At 42.8% G+C, this 19177-nt stretch overlaps 1 protein-coding gene across 1 annotated transcript in view; it reads left to right on the top strand.

Annotated features, from left to right (window-relative positions):
* The first annotated feature begins 1039 nt into the window (after positions 1 to 1039).
* The window catches only part of CFAP53 (cilia and flagella associated protein 53), a 34336-nt gene continuing 16198 nt past the window's right edge, over positions 1040 to 19177 (top strand). The window contains exons 1-3 of the mRNA XM_056138217.1: positions 1040 to 1317; positions 7612 to 7838; positions 8331 to 8504. Coding sequence (XP_055994192.1) covers positions 1159 to 1317; positions 7612 to 7838; positions 8331 to 8504 — 560 coding nt within the window. The 5' untranslated portion in view covers positions 1040 to 1158. The remainder of the gene's footprint in view (positions 1318 to 7611; positions 7839 to 8330; positions 8505 to 19177) is intronic.

The following is a 19177-nucleotide window of genomic DNA, read 5'->3' as shown; positions in this document are numbered from 1 at the left end:
TAAACGAGAGAATTATTAAAAAGAGATTATTAAAGACACTATTTTGTGGCTGAAAAGCTGAAACCAGCAATTCAGGAAATGGAATCCAAATCTAGAAACGTACCATACACAAAATCCGAAGTGGGTGGATTACAAATGATTCAGGAAACCCAATTCACAGTAAATTGTGGCCCTACGATGGGATACACAGTAGTTGTACTTTGGTTATTAACACATGTGAGTGACTGAGTAGGGGCCGTTTCTTTCATTTGCTCTAGTGTTCTGTGTTTGGGCCCCCACTGTAGAATGGAGTTCTCAGGCCATGGTAAATTCATTACGTAAATTCATTACGTTTCATTCAAAACGTAATGAATTTTACGTTTTAGCCTTGCTGGTGGCTTAGAAGACAGCTGTGGTTTCCAGCTGTGCCGAGGACCCTTCCTAAATAAGGTTTCCTGCTCTGCAATGGGCCTGATTACCTGCACTTAACGTCCCATACCCTCACTCTGGTGCACGGGGACCCTTAATTCTGTGTACGTTGAATCTGGCAAGATTGTGACACTGTCCCTCCCAGCATCCCAAGGGACATCCCAGGAGTCTGAGCCACGATTCCTGCCCAGAGCAGTAGGAGTATTTTATGGATAGGTTATTTGTGCTGACAAGGTAGCTAGACTTTCAGCCTTGTCTTAGCCGTAAAATAAGTTAAAATACTCGCTGTTCAGCCAACTCTGTAATTGTGAGGCTTAAAGGTAATATGTGTGAGTATACTTCTCAAATTATTTGTAAAGATCAAGCAAATGCAAGGCAGCCTTGTTATGATTTTACCGTGTCACTGTCATCAAGATTAAGAAGATGCCCGCAAAAATCAACCTTCCCCACTAATCCCTCACAAGCTTTTAGTCGATTTGATAACAAGAGAATAGCAGACAATGGAATGCAATTAGATCTTCACTTTCACTTCGGGTTAAGGAGGCTCCCCTCCTCCCCAGCCCTATTATGATGAACCCTAGAGGGAGGGAGAAAGGTCGGTGGGAGGCTGGGTCGCTGGCCGGGTGGGTGAGGACCACGCACACGCTCCAACTCTGGCTGGAGGAAGTTACGAGTGCCAACCCTGGTCACCACGGTAACGGGGCCAACTTCCGCCTCCCCCCTTCTGCCCCTCACCCCGCGCGTTGCACCATGGCAACCAGAACTTTGCGTCGCGGAAGCTGGTCATTGCAGTTGGGAAGCCTCGGTGAATACCGCCCCCATCCCGAGGAGACTCCGAAAATGTACAGCCAGCGGTTTGGCATCGTACCGCGGGAGATTAAGGGCCCTACTCCCAAAGTGGTGATCGTGGTAAGCGCGAGTGTGTGTGTGTGTGTGTGTGTGTGCTGGAAGCTATTGCTTTCTGCATCTCCCCGCACCTCAGGCCCCCAGTGGAGTCCCCTCAGCTCCCCAGACCAGGGCCTCAAGAGCAAGTGCCTGATTCAGTGGGTTGAAACATGAATGAAAAGATAAATTCTCTTACCCAACTATTTTATCCCTTCTACTCTTCCCCAGCCCTGCAGCTTTTGCCCCAAACCAGTTATAATGTTTAGATTATGTATTTGGATAGTCACCACTTGATACCTTTCAAAAGATGACAGGAGTTAAACATTGCTTGAATGTGAAGTGTGCATCATTCAATGGGTGGTAGGATAGATGGCAGAAATCTGGCTGTGGTAATTCGATTGGATGGACTTGGGTGGGTCTTATACCCCCAGGAAAATGATCTGTGTAGAGGGATCGGGCTGTGAGAGATTGAATGGTTATAGAGCCCTACTCGTTCCGATTCAGCGGTAGCAGAAATGTCCCTGCAGGCCTGGTAATAGAAAGGTTTGGTTGCCTCCAAACTGGGGTGGAAGACCAGGGAAATTATAGCAGTTGCAAAACCTCACTTAATCCATGTTCTTGGATTCCTTTGCTCCTACTTTCTTTTTTTACTTTTTTTTTTATTTTTTATTTTTATTAGTGAGCCACCATGAGGTACAGTTGTAGACTTACAAATTTTATGCTTGGGTTTCAATTATACAATGATCAAATACCCATCCCTCCACCAGTGCCCATTTCCCACCACCACAGATCCCAGTGGCTAGAAAAGTGCAATAAAGCAACTTTCAGAGAAGTTTTTTAGGGCTTCCGGTATGTGCACAGCACTATGGGACATACTAGGTAGGTATAATGATCCCAGGAGGTTTATTCATCATTAGAAGTCTGATCCCTGACTTCTAGTTGCTAATCATCCAATTTTAGAAATTGGATAATGAAGGATACAGTTGTATCATGCTCTCAAGTGCACATAGCAATTCTTCAGCAACTTAGTGACTCTCTCCCTCTTCTGTTCTGGTACATCTGTAGATTGCTTAGAAAGCAAGAGACTAGAGACTTTTACAGACTGTAGGGTTCAAGGTTCAATTTCTGGCAGACGTCTTGAAGTAGAGACTGATTGATCTACTTTGGGTTCTGTATTTGAGTGGGTCCCAGCTTATGGACCTGGCCATTCATTGCTCAGATGCCATTACTTGTGCTGGGAACCTGTAAGGAGCAGGATTTTTTTTTTAAGCCTCTAAATAGAGAAGCAGACTTGTTGAATACTTAAAGCTTTTAGCAAGATAAAAGAAAAAAGGGTCAGAGAGGCTAGAGACTTAGCTCAGCTTTAGAGCACTTACCTTGAATGTATGAGTTCTGGGTTCTATCCTCGCCTGCACTACAAAAAAAAAAAGTTTGAGTTGGTGCATCTCAGATGTGAGATTTTGATAACGTGTGAATGTTAGAAGTTGCAGAGTTGGGGAAGAATTGAAGCCATTAGAGATGATACTTGGATGCTAAACAACTTCCAGGAGGAAGCAATAAAAGATGTAATGTCAGAAGTAATGGAAAAGTAAAAACAGTCTTGTGGGTGCCATCTAGGGACCCAATTACTTAATTTTCAAAATAGTTTTTTAGGAGAATGTTTTTCTGTTCATTTTGACAGATGTGCAAAAAAGACTCAAAGAAAGTCTTAATTTACTCAAGAACACATAATGTGTAATGTTTAGAAGTCAGAATCATGTCTAGGCTGTAAGTCATTTTTCTTTAAGACATTAAACTGTAGGACTACAAACTGTAATTTGAGATGTTAGAGTAACAAAAAGCTTTGATTACCTTGTAAGCAGAAGGCAGTTAGTAAGTCCTGTGTTCTCCAGCTTTTAGCTGGTTGGAATTGGGCTGGAGCGATAGCACAGTGGGTAGGGCGTTCGCCTTACAAGCGGCCAACATGGCCGACCCGAGTTCGATTCCTCTGCCCCTCTCGGAGAGCCCGGCAAGCTACCGAGAGTATTCGATATGCCAGACACAGTAACAACAAAGTCTCCAATGGAGACGTTACTGGGCCCGCTCGAGCAAATCGACGATCAACGGGAGGGCCTTTACTTTTACTTTACTTTAGAATTGGAATTGCAATTGCAATTGAGAATTGTCCAGTATGGTCACCACTACCAGACATGGCTTTTGATCACTTGAGATGTGCTTAGAGTCAAGTGTTAAAATGACAATATTTTGAAAATAATAAACTTAATAAAATTAATTTTTCTTTTTAATTTTTAAATGCAGCTCCTGTAAATGCTTGATTACAGAGGACTCACATTATATTTCTCTTAATAGAGGTTTTGAGTAATGCCCAAATGACCTGGTTTGGCATTACCTTATTAAAGAGTATTCTTTGGAATCTGGCTTTGTGACTAGAGTTCTGCATAGGATCCCAAACTTTTTCAACTCGTTTGCCTTAGCAGTTTCTCACCACCATCTACCCCACCCCTTTCCTCTCCAATCAAAGTTTACCTTAGAGCTTGGTTTCTGAAAACTAGAAACTCAGTTTTCTTTTTCTTTTCTTTTTTTTTTTTTTTTGGTCTTAGTTTAGGGTCATGCCCAGCAGTGCTCAGGACTTGGTGGTTCTGTGCTCAGGGATCACTCCTTACCAGGCTCAGGGGACCATATGGGATGCCGGGTATTGAACTCAGGTTGGCTGCATGCAAGGCTAATTACCCTACCTGCTGTACTATTGCTGTAGCCCAAAGAAAACACACCCAGCAGTGTGAAAGGGCTTACCTCAGGGTGTTCAGGGAAATCAAGGGCCACCAGAGTTATAACAAACATTGCTGGCATAGGCATATGACAGTCCTGTGCTCTACCACTTTGAGTCATAGCCCCTGCTCCTATAAAATGGATTAAAATGTGTGTGTGTTTGTGTGTGTGTGTGTGTGTGAAAGAAAGCAAGAGAGAAAGAGAGAGAGAGAGAGAGGAGAGGCAAAATATTTTTTAAATTAAAAGTATTGTAAAGTATTGCGTGGTTTTTAAGAACAACACTAGGTAGTGCTCTGCCTGCACATGTTTGGGGGTCACAGACCAGGTCTACAACGGGTGGGAGACACAGAGGTGGGGGGGGTCATGTGGTGTGAGAGATCAAATTCAGGACCTCATACGTGCTGGGCATGGATTCGACCAACTGCTAGAGAGATTTCCCCAGTCCCAAGAAAGTGGATTCTCCATGACCTTGGTACTTGGCAGGACCACTGGAGTCTGAGTTTGTATGTGTGTGATGTGTATCTTAACTGAGATGCATCATGACTCTGGTTTTGTCACTGAATCTGTGTTCTCGAAGTGCCATACAGGGTTGAGAAGATGGTTCTAAGGGCTATAGTGTATACTTTGCAGAAGCCCCAGGTTCAATTCCTGGCACTCAATGGCCCCTGAGTACCACAGCAGGAATAACTCCAACTACCAAAAAACACATAAAATGTCCTCTACATTAGAAAAAGTTTGTTACCTGGTTCCAGACTCTAAATGATTCTGATACAGATTAATTACAGCATTATCTGTCTCCAATTCACCTCATCTTTACCTTATCTGTACAACTAATTCTAGGTACCTATTATGTGTATCCTGAACCCTGAATCTTTTCAGAACACATCCTTCTAATGTTCTCCTTTACCTAGACCATAGTATCCTGGCAGTCCTGGCAGTGATGTTCTAGGTGTAAATGATCAGATCTACTCTGAGAGTTAAGAGTTTCGTGATTGTGAATTAGCGAGAGTGACCTAAAAGTGACTTTATGAGCCTATCTGAAAATCAAAATTTCAGGAAAAGGAGATATCAGGTCAAACCCATTCAGAAACATTGTTTCTGAAATTGTTTCAGAAATAGTTTCAGAAACATTGTTTCATTGTTTCATTCATTTACTCACTGGGACCTTACAGAGGTGGCATATTACATATCCTAGAAATACAGAGAAGAAAAAGTACAGTTCATATGATTTTATTAAATGCCTAACAGTAAATCTGTTTATGCAGTACCAAATTTTCAGTAGATGTTTATAGAAAGTGTGTGTGTGTGTGTGTGTGTGTGTGTGTGTGTGTGTGTGTGTGTTGAAGCCACAGCTAGCTGTGCTCAGGGGTTACCCCTTGCTCTGCGTTCAGGGATCACTCCTGGTGGTGCTCAGGGAACCATAAGAGCTGCCAAGGATTTAAAACCCAGGTCAGCTGCGTACAGGACAAGCACCCTACCTGCTGTATTATTGCTCCAGCCCCAAAGTATATTTTCACAGAAATTAAAATTACCGAAACGTAGGAACAGAACCCTTGTATTGAACTTCTCAGAAAACATAAAGATTTATTTACTTATTTATTTGTGGTTTGGGGGACACACCTGGCAATGCTTAGGGATTATCTTGGCTTTGCACTAAGGAATTACCCTTGGCAGTGCTCAGGGAACCATAAAGGATGCTGGGGATTGAACCCAGGTTGGCTACGTGCAAGACAAGCGCCCTAACCTCTGTACTATGGCTCCAGCCTTGTGTTTTTGTTGTTGTTGTTGTTACTCCTTGTTATATATGTCCTGTATGCCTATACTAGTCTTTGGTTTTGTTTTATTATTTATTATTATTATTTATTTATTTTTTGCTTTTTGGGTCACACCTGGCGATGCACAGGGGTTGCTTCTGGCTCTGCGCTCAGGAATCACCCCTGGCGGTGCTCAGGGGACCATATGGGGTGCTGGGAATCGAACCCGGGTTGGTCGCGTGCAAGGCAAATGCCCTACCCGCTGTGCTATTGCTCCAGCCCTGTCTTATTATTATTTTTTTATTTGGGAGCTACACCAGGCTGTGCTTAGGAACTGCTCGCAGCTTAGTCTCAGGAGTCATTCCTGTCAGTCCTCTGAAGACCACACAAAGCTGGGGATAAAACTCAGGCCTTATGTACAAACACATGCACTCAGCCAGCCCGCTGAGTATCTTTCTGGCCAGGAAATGATCTATTAAAAATTGAGAGTATTTGGGGCTAGAGCAATAGCACAGCAGATAGGGTGTTTGCCTTGCACATGGCTGACCCGGGTTCAGTTCCCAGCATCTCATAAGGTCCCCTGAGCACCACCAGGAGTAATTCCTGAGGGCAAAGCCAGGAGTAACCTCTGTGCATCACCGGGTGTGACCTAAAAAGCAAAAAAAAAAAAAAATGGGCTATTGGTGTTGGCCAGTGGGGGACAGGCCATTCAATATCAGGAATTGAATCTGGGCTCCTTAATGCAAACTGTGTGCCTCAGCCCTTTGATCCATCCTCCCAGCTTGTAGACACCTGTTCAATTTTTTTTTTTTTTGCTTTTTGTGTCACATCCGGCAGTGCACAGGGGTTACTCCTGGCTCTGTGCTCAGGAATTACCCCTGGCGGTGCTCAGGGGACTATATGGGATGCTGGGAAACTAACCCGGGTTGGCCGCGTGCAAGGCAAACGCCTTACCCGCTGTGCTATTACTCCAGCCCCACCTGTTCAAATTTTTACCTTTTTTTTTTCTAAAGTGAAACTTTTTATTTGAAGGGTTTTTGCAGATATGGAGGAGAGACAGAGAGAGAGAGAGAGAGAGAGAGAGAGAGAGAGAGAGAGAGAGAGAGAGAGAGAGAAAGAGAGATGGTTCAAGAGATATGCAAGCTTATCCCACCATTAGATAGGAAAGTACAAAAGTACACATCTCAAGAGGGGAGATGTGGGCAACACATGTGCTCAGGCACCACTTACGCTCGGCCATGTGTGCACGAGCAGCACATGGGCTCAGGCAACATATGCACCAAACTTTTAATTTTAGAATCCTATGAACTTGACTCAAGTAGCACTTAAAATGTATTTGTGGCTAATTTGGAGCCATCTTACCTATTTACTTATAGAAACAATGAATCAAAAGAAGTTATACTTTAGGTACTTAAAGCTGATGTAGTTGTAGTGGAATTAGCACTGTAGCACTGTCCTCCCATTGTTCATGGATTCATTAGAGCGAGCCCAGTAACGTCTCCATTGTGAGACTTGTTGTTACTGTGTTTGGCATATTGAATATGTCATGGGGCGCTTGCCAGGCTTTGCTGTGTGGGCAAGATACTCTCGGTAGCTTGCTGGGCTCTCTGAAATGGGTGGAGGAACTGAACCTGGCTCGGCCGAGCCAGCCGTGTGCAAGGCAAACGCCCTACTGCTATCTTAGTTTTTTTTAAATATCAATTTTATTAGTATGAGTATTGGTGGAAGTTATGACTAATTGAAAATAAGCAATCACTTTGGGGGTCTATCGTAAGTGATAGTTATTTGTTTCTAGAGAGCCAAGCCTTCCAAAGATCAACGGAGAGAACAGCTGAAAGACATTATAAGGAGCCAGCAGAAACACCATGGTGTTTTGGCTGCTGTTAAAGAAAGGGAGCGGGAACGCTCCAAAGTCGAGTGGGAGCAGCACATGGATAAAATATGTGCGAACCGTCTTGTGAGATCAAGAGTCAAGGATGCCATGCAAGGCTTTATCCTCAACACGGAAGAAAGGCGAAATAAGTAAGGCCCGAAAACATTGGACCCTGACCATGAATATCCTGCCCCCTCAAAAAATAAATCTATTGTGTGATACTTATTATTTTAATTAAAATCTGCTTTCTGGGGGCTGGAGTGATAGTACAGCGGGTAGGGCGTTTGCCTTGCATGCGGCCGACCCGGGTTCGATCCCGTATGGTCCCCTGAGCACCGCCAGGGGTAATTCCTGAGCGCAGAGCCAGGAGTAACCCCAGTGCATCGCCGGGTATGACCCAAAAAGCAAATAAATAAATAAATAAATAAATAAATAAATAAAATCTGCTTTCTGTGTCTGATCAGATGAGACAGAACACAGATAAGTCTGTTGCTTTAAATGCCAACTAGACTAATTGAGCATCATCTTTTCTTCTAACAATATTTATGATTACATATGTACTGAGATAAAATATTGCAAAGGAAAGATTAGGAAAATATTGCACATCATATGAAAGTTAATTTTTGGCCATTTTGTTTCAGGCTACGCAAACTTTTAGCGGCAGAAGAAGATGAATATTTTGAGGAAATGCAATTGAAAGAAGATAAAATTGAGGAAAGAAAGAATAAAATGAAAGAGAAAATCAGCTTACTAAGAGCGGAGAAAGAAAGAGAGAGACAGAATTTTGTGGCTGAAAAGTTAGACCAGCAATTCAGGTAACAATTCAGAAAAGCACACAGAATTTGAAGTTGGTGTATATTAAGAGACTAACAGATATTCACTTATAGCAGCTTATTGCCATATTGCTTGCCATAATGGTCTATGAATTAGTTTTTCTATTAAATCTTAATAATTATACACCATTATATGATAATTCAAGTCCTAAGAATTTTTGATGTTTTGTGGTGTGAGCTTAGCAAGCATCAATATTACAATATTTTCACTGATACTAACCAGATTGTAGAGGCCACTGATTTTTGTTCTTGTTGTAGTTAATTATTTTTTTTAATAATGTAGGACTATTGCTATTTTTTCAGCCATTGACTAAGCTGTTTGAATTGGGCATGAGCTCCACATTACTTTTTTTATTTTATTGTATCACCGTGAGATAGAGTTATGAAGCTTTCATGTTTGAGATTCAGCCATATAATAATCAAACACCCATCCCTCCACCAGTGCCATCTTCCACCACCAGTGTCCCAAGTATCACCCCCCACACACATACACATCGCAGTCCTCTATGGCAGACAGTTTTCCCAATACTCTCTCTCTAATTTTGGGCATTAATTTTGCTCAAATTTTCCCACCACCATTCAAGTCTACCTGCCAGGGGAAGACACTAGAGAATATATTTTCCATTGCTCATTTCGAATATCACGAGAGCTCGTGCAGCTGTGATTGTAAATGTAAATTTCTAGATTGTAAATGGTTGGGTTCCAGAGACATCTCTGTATGGCACTAATCCATTTTGGGATTCAGTTGGGAGTCTCTGGGCCAGGGCTGTTGGTGTGCTAAGATGGCATCTGGATTCAAATTGTGGGCGTGACAGCCACTCTTCTGGGTGGGCGGGAACCCAGGGAGACACAGCCTGGGTCCTCTGCCACCATTCGGCCTGGGCCTGCAGATTTAGTCCTGGAACACGCATACCTGGGCCTTGCTTGTGAGAACTCTTGGTCACCGGGATTCCATCTGGAGTAGGCAAGGAGACTGTACCTGCTCCATCCGGGGTTCCCCAGTGATATTGGCTCAGTATGGGGCCCGGAGAGATCTCCAGTGCTGTGGTGTCTTCCAGGACTTGCTGCTGTGTCTCTGGGCCAGGGCTGTTGGTGTGCTAAGATGGGTACCCAGAGGCTAATTGTGGGCCTAACAGCCAGTCTTCTGGGCGGGCAGGGATCCGGGGAGGGACAGCCCGGGTCCTCTGCCATCATGCGGCCTGGACATTTAGTCCTGGAACATGCATATCTGGGCCTTGCTTGTGAAAGTATTTTTTGTTTTTTTAAGTCAAAATTGGTGGTCACTGTCACTGTCACTGTCCTCCCGTTGTTCATCAATTTGCTTGAGCGGGCCCAGTAACATTGTGAGACTTGTTACTGTGTTTGGCATATCAAATACGTCACAGGGAGCTTGCCAGGCTTTGCTGTGCGGGCAAGATACTCTCGGTAGCTTGTCAGGCTCTCCGAGAGGGGCGGAGGAATCGAACTCGGGTCGGCCATGTTGGCTGTGTGCAAGGCAAACACCCTACTCTCTGTGCTATCGCTCTTGCTTAAAATTGGTGGTACTCAGGTATAATATTTCTTGGGAAAGTTTGTTCATTTCCCCTCTTTTTCCTCGCTATAATGATCACATGATCTGACTCATGGAATATATTTTATCAGTCTCATAATTTTAGAGTAACTGATTAAGATTTTTATCTCCAGAGAGAATTTTTTTAAAATTCAAATACTACCCAGATATATTTGAAACAACTATTAGCCTTCTATTTTGAGCTCCTATTTTGTGCCTGGCACAAATCTACTGAAATCACTGAGTGATAGATTGATTGGTGTAACCAAAAATGAGTCTCACTTCGAGGTTCTCAGGTTACCGAGTGTGCATGGGGCAGATTGTGGTATGCTCAGGATTTAGGGGAAAAAAATGTTCCAAGTATGTAGAAGGAATAAAAATGTTCATTTTTCACAGTGCTTGATGTTTGAGTAGGTGAAAATCCAAAGATAGGGGCCAGAGTGATTGGACAGCAGGTAGGTTTTTACCTTCACAGGGATTCCAGGTTCCATTCCCAGCATTCCAAATGGTCCCTCGAGCCTGCAAGGAGTGATCCCTGGGTGCAGATCCAGGGAATAAGCCCTGAGCATCACTTGGTGTGACCTGAAAATGAACACCCCCCAAAAAAAAAACGAAAGCAAGCACCCCCCACTTCTCACTCCCACCTCCTACCCTCCCCTCCAAACATACCAGCATGAGGAGGCTGCAAAGTCAGGCATATAGAGGAATTAGGACATGGTTCGGAGGCAAAGCTTTTAGGATCTCCTCTTTGCTGTGAAACTGCTGTTAATGATCTAGACTTCCCCAAAGCCTCCTAGTAGAGGGCCAAAGAGCAATAAGCTGTTGCAGTCAGTGGTACAAATGATAGATGTACCTGCTAACAGTAAATAAGATTACTAAAATGGAAGGAAATGGAATATTTTGGGATTTGGGGTGCTGCTGGAGGGCAGTGAAGGAAACCAGAGTAGGGATGGATATTACAGCCAGAGGGGACTTGCTCCCCTCCTAGTTTTACAGATTTGTAACCTGAATTCCTCAGATCTTAATTTGCCTAAGGCTTCAAGCTTAGTGACCAAGAGCAGGATTAGGCTTGGGTTAGAGTTAGTGGCTGAGAGTGGGATTAGACTTGGGTTCCCTAGCCTATATAAAATTCCATTTTGCCCTCTGCCAGTGGAATTGTCTACTGACAGCTGGAGGAGAAGATGTAGGGTAGCACAAAAGGCGCACCAGCGAGTGCATTTCATTCCCAAGGGAATGTTTTCCAATGAGAATGAGATTTTTAACTGGTTTTATGCTCCTAAAATACTTAGTATATTTGGTAGCATTTTGGAAACTTCATAGAGAAATATTGGATAAGTAAGCAAAATTTCCATTGAGAAGTTGTGTAACTTGTTAGGAAAATCGTCAGCTTGTTTTTGGCGGGGGTGGACAGGGTCGGGTGGGGAGTGAGGAATGGATGAGCTGTACACCCTGACAGTGCTCAGGGTTTGCTCCTGGCTTTGTGCTGAGGGATCACTCTTGGTGGATCTTGGGGAGCCATTTGTGAGAGTTGAGCCAAGTTGTCTGTGGACTAAGGCAAGTGCATTAACCCCTGCACTGCTGTTTCTCTGTTCCTATAAAAAAAAAGTGCCAGCGGCCACGCGACATCTCCTTATATATACAAAGCGATCAGTGGAAAGTAAATCATCCAACATTTCTCCCTGAAAATCAGGCTTAACTCTTTTGCAAACCACAGCACTCAAAAGGAGAGAGAGAACAGAGGGGAATGCCCTGCCACAGAGGCAGGATGGGATGGGGGGGATGGGGGAAGGGAGGGATACTGGGATCCGTGGTGGTGGGAAATGGGCACTGGTGGAGGGATGGGTATTCGAAATAAAAAAATAAAAAAATAAAAAATGCCAGGGTGACCTCTAAACAGTGCAACAGTGCTCTGGGGCCCTGCAGCTCCTCCCAGCAATTCTGGCCAACTCAGTCTGCAGTTCCATGTGAGAAGCGGTGCTGCTTACACAGGCCACCGGCACATGCAGGAGTGCTTAAGGTCCCCCAGTGTTGTTTCAACAAAGCTGGTGGGGGGGGGGGGCGGCGGGGGGGGGATGAGAGTGGGGAGGGCACGTAGTGCTGAGGATCAAACTGAACCAGGTCAGCCACATGCAAGGCAGGAGCCCTCGCCCCTACACTATCTCTTGAACCTTATAATAGTTAGAAATTTTGAAGAAATTCAAATTTCAGATTGCTGTTGTATACGCTAATCTAAAAACAAATCATTTTAAGTGTTTATAATGCAGATAGTGCCAATTCTTTGATAGGGAGCAGCTAGCAGTTTTAATTGTGTATGAAGGACTAGGGTTAAATTTGACCAAGGCTGTGAAAGCCCTGTTACTGAAAATATCGCTGAAGGTTTCTTTCATAAAGCAAGTGGACTGATTCCTACTCCTCTGTGCCCTTCTCTTTTTCCTTATGTCTTTTTTCCTTATCTCTTTTTCGTTCTCCAGTTGATACGCCTTAAATTTCTTTCCACTTTCAGACTTTAATGAATAAATCTGGTATGAACACTCTTGTATATGTCTTTTGATGGACGTATGCATTCATATGGGTGTATTCAATGACATGTCTAGAATATTTGATGCCGAAATAGATCACTTCTCATGCTTCCAATCTTTAAACAAAATTATTTTCAGCAAAATAATTTTAATGGAATGAACAACAATGATAGGATAGTCAGTGATTTTAGTTTAGTAAAAATTTTATTTGTCTGAGGGGGATGGGTGGGTATTGGGAATACAACCTACAACCGGCTGTGCTCAGGGAAAAATGCTTAACCCCTTGTGGTGTTCGTGGGATTATATCCAGTGCTGGAGAGCAAACCAGGCTCAGCCGAAGTGGCTACATGTAAGGCAAGTACCTTCCCTCCTATGTTTTGATCCCTCTAGCCCTAATTTTAATTAAGTAATGTTAATAATTTGTTGTGAGACCTTACTGGTGCCCACTCAAGCAAATTGATGAACAACAGGACAGCACTGTAGTGCTACAGTGCTAACTTTTTTTTTTTTTGGTGTTTGTGTGGTTTTTTTTTGTTTTGTTTTGTTTTTTGTGGGTTTTTTTTTTTTTTTTTTTTTTTTTTTTTTTGCTCTTTGGGTCACACCTGGCGTTGCACAGGGGTTACTTCTGGCTCATGCACTCAGGAATTACTCCTGATGGTGCTCAGGTGACCATATGGGATGCTGGGAATCGAACCCGGGTCGGCCACATGCAAGGCAAACACCCTACCCACTGTGCTATTGGTTCAGTCCTGCTAACTTTTTCTAATCGATTGAGGTTCAGTGATTTACACAAAACTATTAATGATGGTTTACCTTGTACATAATTCCAGTACTGCACCCATTACCAACGTACTTACTTTTCTCCCCCCAAGAACCTCAATGTCCCCCCACCCCACACAAATTCAGTTTTGTGGATCATTCCTCCCATTGTGTTGCCTTTGGCCTTTTGTTGCAACCTTCCTCTGTATCTTTAAGTCCCACATATGAGAGAGATCATTCTGTCTCTATCCCTTTTCCTCTGACTAACTTTTCTCAGCATGATATTCTCTAGTTCCATCCATGTTGCAGCAGATTGCATGATTTTTTTTCTTTCTTAGAGCTGCATATTATTCTACTTTGCATATGTGTCACAACTTCCTGATCCATTTACCCATGGTTGTTTCCATATTGGCAATTGTATTAAGCATTGTGGCGAGTATAGGGGTACATATATCCTTTCAAATTAATGTTATTGTATTTGGGGGATAGATGCCAAGATGTGGTATTCCTGGGTTAATCATAGTTCTATTCCATTTCTTGGAGAGAACAAACCCTAATTAATGTAATTACAGAAATAGCAGGGCACTTGCCTGGCATGTGACTGACCTGGGTTGTATTCCTGGCATGGACTCTATTCCTGGCATCCCATATGGTCCTCCAAATCCTGCCAGGAGTGATCTCTGAGCACAGAGCCAGGGGTAAGCCCTGAACACTGCTGAGTGTAGCTCCAAAGCAACAAACAAACAAAAATACCACACATGCAGTTGTCCCATCTAACTTACCCTAGTTTCACAGTTTGCCCCAGTGATTCAATCTTACATAATTTTAGTGTAATCTTTTTATTTGGTGGGGGGTTGGGGGGTGCCCACCGGGTGGTGGTCTGGACTTAACTTCAGAGCTCAAGGATCACTCTTGGTGGTTCTTGGGTATCATATTGGGTGCTACGGGTCGGTCCTGTACAAGACAAGCACCCTGCCCACTCTACTGTGCCCCCAACTTCAGTAAAGTCTTAAGCAAATTCACAACCATACAGTGTGATAGTTCAGTGCCATTATAATACATGCGTAGGTCCATCTAACCCACTACCATAATCAAGATAAAAAACTATTCTGTTAGCACAAAAGTGTCCCTTGTACTACCCTTCGTTAGTCATACACATCACTGTTACCCCATCATCTATGACTATTCTCTTCCTCGTCTGTATTCTCATCATCTCAAGAATGTGATTTAGACTGGGGATATAGCTTGGGAGTGGGAGTGATCCTTTATAATGGAAAAATAAAAGAATGTTATGCAAATGTAATAATAAAATATGCGATCTTTTGAGATTGGCTCTTTTCACTCCAGCAATGCATTTGGGGACCTATCCAAGTTGAAGCACATAGCAATAATTTGTTATTTTTATTGTTTAAAGGTATTCTATTACATAAATTAAAGATATTCTATACTTAAATTTATATACACCGTTTACTCATTGAAGGACTCATTTATTCTGTGTTTTCAGCTATTCTAAGTATATCTTGTAGGAGCATTTATTACAGGCTTTTGTGTCAACATAAGTTTTCATTTCTCTAGGATAAATGGCTTCTGCTGTTGTTGGGTCTTAAAGATAAGTATAGCTTTTAAATAAATCACCAAATTGCAGCTGTTTCATTTAATATTCTTATTAATAATGTATAGAATATGGAGTTCTTTCACATGCTTGCCAGCTTTTGGTTTATTGCCACTATCAGAATGATGAGCAGGGACCAGAGCTTCTCAGAAAAGTAAGAATAAAGCTTCTGTATGACCCAGCCATTCAACTAGTTGGCATCTATTCCCAGCACAAAATTTAATTTGAAATGGTGTTTATAGCTATAGTCATTGCAAGACAGAGTACAATATTCAGGATATGGAAATAAAATGTCAATTGACAGATGAATGGATAAAGAAGTTTTGGTATACATGTACAATGAAATACTATGCAATCATAATAAAAGATGAAAGCATACAGTTTGGATTCATCCTCTGGCCTCACATGGCAAAACATATAGCTATACTACTTGAGTCCTATATCTGGCCTAAGGAAGAGCTTTTTTTGGGTGGGGGGTGGGGGCACACTTGGTGATGCTCAGGGGTTACTCCTGACTCAGCATGGACTAACTCCTGATGGTGCTTAAGGGACCATATAAGATGCTGGAGATCAAACAGGTTTGCTGCATGCAAGGCAAATGTCGTACCCGCCATACTCTGACTTGCACCAGAAATCCCAGAAAGTTTTTTTTTTTTTAAGAAAAAATTATTTTCTTTTTTAAGAAAAAAAAATTTCAACTTTAGATTTTCATTAATCGAATACCTTTGTTGGGGTATTAATCTAGGCTTATGAGGATTTTAATAAATTATAGTGGCCAGTTTTGATAATTTCACTGATGATTTGGAGGTGGGGGTGATGGTGTAGAGAATGGGCCACACCCAGAGGTACTCAGGATATTCTTGGTTCTTTGCTCAGGAGTGACCCCTGGAAATGATGGGGACCATCTCTAGTATCAAGGCTCTAAACAGGATTGGCCAATGCCTTACTATCTCTCCAGTTCAGAATTTATTTTTTGCTGTCATATTGTTTGGTTTTGCTTGGGTCTCTTAAGAATTTTAGGTTCTGTTGTCTTTTTCAGTCTTTCACAGAATCTGGATAATCTGGCTGATTATTCATGTTGTTCATCAGCATTATTGTATATCAGTTAAACCAATATATAATCATAAAACATATGATTATATATCACTTGATCTTGATCATTTGACATCCCGTTACTGATCAATTTGCTTGAGCAGGAACCAGTAACGTCTCCATTCATATATATCCAATATATAATCATTGAGCATTTTGGATAGGTAGCCTGGAGCATATATGTAATTTCCCAGCAAAGAAATTTCTCTTTTCTTTTCCTTTTTTTTTTTTTAGGGAAATGAGACAAATCCTTATCAAATGGTGAAGAGTTCAACATTATTTAATAAATGTCAATTTGTGAGGTAATGAAAACTCTTACATCAAGAATTTAGACCTCTGGTCAGAGAGTTAGAACAGGGTTAAGGCACTTGCCTTATATTCCATGACACTGGTTTGAATCTTCAAACTACAATATGATTCTCTAAGCAATGTCAGGGGTCATTTCTGAGCACAGAGTAGAAATATTTTCTGAGCTCTGAAAAATGTGGACCCTCTCACCTCCCCCAAACAAAGAATGTAGACCCCCATCTTTTCTTTCCTTCTTAGCAATTCAATTTTCTTTAAAAGCCCTTTAATTGAGACTGACACATATCAAAAAGAACAGGAACAGGAGGCTGGAGTGATAGCACAGTGGGTGGGGTGTTTGCCTTGTACGCAAACGACCTGGGTTCGATTCCCAGCATCCTATATGGTCCCCTGTGCACTACCAGGGGTAATTCCTGAGTGCAGAGCCAGGAGTGACCCCTGTGCATCGCCGGGTATGACTCAAAAAGCAAAATAAATAAATAAATACTGTGACTTTATTTAAAAAAAAGAACAAGAACAAGCAGTGTTGGCGCAGATGCTGGGAGAAAGGGACTCTCCTTCATTGTTGGTGGGAATGTTGACTGGTCCAGCCTTTTTGGGCATTCTTCAAAAAACTAGAAATTGAGTTTCCATATGACCCAACAATACCACTTCTGGGAATACACTCTGGGGGCCCTAAGACTCAAGCACAAACACCGTCTGCACTCCGGTGTTCATTTTAGCACTATTCACCATAGTCAGAATCTGGAAACAATCTGAGTGCCCAAGAACAGACAACTGAATAAAGAATCTATGGTACATCTACACAATGGAATACTCCACAAGTGTTAGGAAATACGAGGTCATGAAATTTGCCTACAAATGGATGAACATGGACAATATGGTGCTGAGTGAAATAAATCAGAAGGAGAGGGATAGACATAGAATGATTGCACTTATTTGTGGGACATTAAAAAAAAACAGTATGAGACTAATTCTCAAGGATAGTAGAAACATGGGTCAAGTGAATTGGTCCACAGTTGGAAGCCTGCCTCAGGTGCTGGGGGAGAAGGCAGTTGGGATAGAGAAGGAACCGCTATGGCCATGATAGTTGGAAATGATCACTGGATAAGAACTGCATGCTGAAAGTTAGGGAAAGGGACAAACATGTAACCTCTCAGGATCTGTATTGCAAAACATAATGCCCCAGGGGGCTGGAGCTATAGTACAGCGGGTAGGGCATTTGCCTTGTACACGGCTGACCCAGGTTCGATTCCCAGCATCCCATATGGTCCCCCGAGCACTGCCAGGAGTAATTCCTGAGTGCATGAACCAGGAGTAACCCCTGTGCATTGCTGGGTGTGACTCCCCAAAAAATATAATGCCCAAAGGAGAAAGAGATAGAAAGCAGAAAAGTGCCTGCCATAGAGGCAGGCTGGGGATTGGGGTGGGAGATGGTGGGAGGGAAAGTGGGGTCATTGGTGGTGGGAAATGTGCGCTGGTGGAGGGACGTGTGTTAGAACACTATCACTGTGTCACTGAAGCCCAATCATGAACAGATTTGTAACTACATATCTCAATGTGACTCAATAAAAAATACATATATATTTTTAAAAAGTCCTTTGATTGAGTCCATGCTCTCAGTGCCGAAAGGGGTTGACAAGCCAGGAAGACTCAGTGTTGTCGAGCATCACCTTCCATCACAGACTTCCTGCCAGGACCACCAGGGCCGCTGTGAGAACTTACAATTGCTGAGGTCCTGTCCTCAGCGATTCTGATCTAACACGTCTGATCTGGGAGGAAAGGAAGGAGGAAGCGAAGTAGTTTCGTTGTTGTTTTTTTAAAATTCTTTCTCAGCAATTGTAAAGTGTAGTGTTGCTACCAAAGCCCTTAAATTAATTTTGAGTTATTAAATATGAATCATCATCATGCGATGACTGGAATGGGAAGGAATGGGAGTGAAGATAGATGGTCGGCAACTACACCACCTCTGCTTTGCTGATGACATTGTTTTAATAACACCAAACATCAGCCAAGCGGCACAAATGCTGGCCGACTTTGACCATGAGTGTGGAAAGGTAGGACTAGAGCTGAATCTTACGAAGACAATGTTTATGAGAAACAGCCTCGTTCCTGACGCCCCATTCGCTCTCAATGGAACGACCATCTCCGAATGCAACAGTTATGTATACCTAGGTCGAGAGGTCAACATGACAAATGACCTGGCACCCGAGCTGCTCAGGAGGAAGAGAGCGGCTTGGAACGCCTTCAAGAACGTCGAAGAAATAGCTAAGAGGACGAAGAACCTCCGGCTCCGGGCACATCTCTTTGATTCCACTGTTCTTCCTGCATTAACATATGCCTCAGAGACCTGGTCCCTACGCAAACAAGATGAGAACACTATTCAGGTCTCCCAAAGAAGAATAGAAAGAGCTATGCTTGGAATATCACGTTTCACTCAAATGAGAGAAAGAATCCGGAGTTCTGATATCCGTCGACGATTAAGAATCAGGGACGCTGTCTCATTTGCCAAGGTGTCGAAAATCAGATGGGCTGGTCACGTAATGAGATTTAAAGACGACCGCTGGACTAGAGCTGTTACCGACTGGATTCCACGGGATGTCAAAAGACCGCGTGGCCGCCCACCTACGAGATGGTCAGACTTCTTCATCAAGATCATGAACGATTGGTTTGAGGCTCTTCATGTTCCCAGAGCGAACAGATGCCATTGGGCTACACTAGCACGTGACAGGGACAAATGGAGACGTTACTGGCGCCCGCTCGAGCAAATCGACGACTAACGGGAGCTTAAGTGATTATTAAGTGATTAAATATGAAT

The sequence above is a fragment of the Sorex fumeus genome, unplaced genomic scaffold, assembly GCF_029834395.1.
Source record: "Sorex fumeus unplaced genomic scaffold, SorFum_2.1 ptg000128l, whole genome shotgun sequence".
Lineage (NCBI taxonomy): Eukaryota > Metazoa > Chordata > Mammalia > Eulipotyphla > Soricidae > Sorex > Sorex fumeus.
The sequence above is the reverse complement of the archived record's forward strand: the minus strand, read 5'-3'. Positions and strand labels throughout refer to the sequence as shown.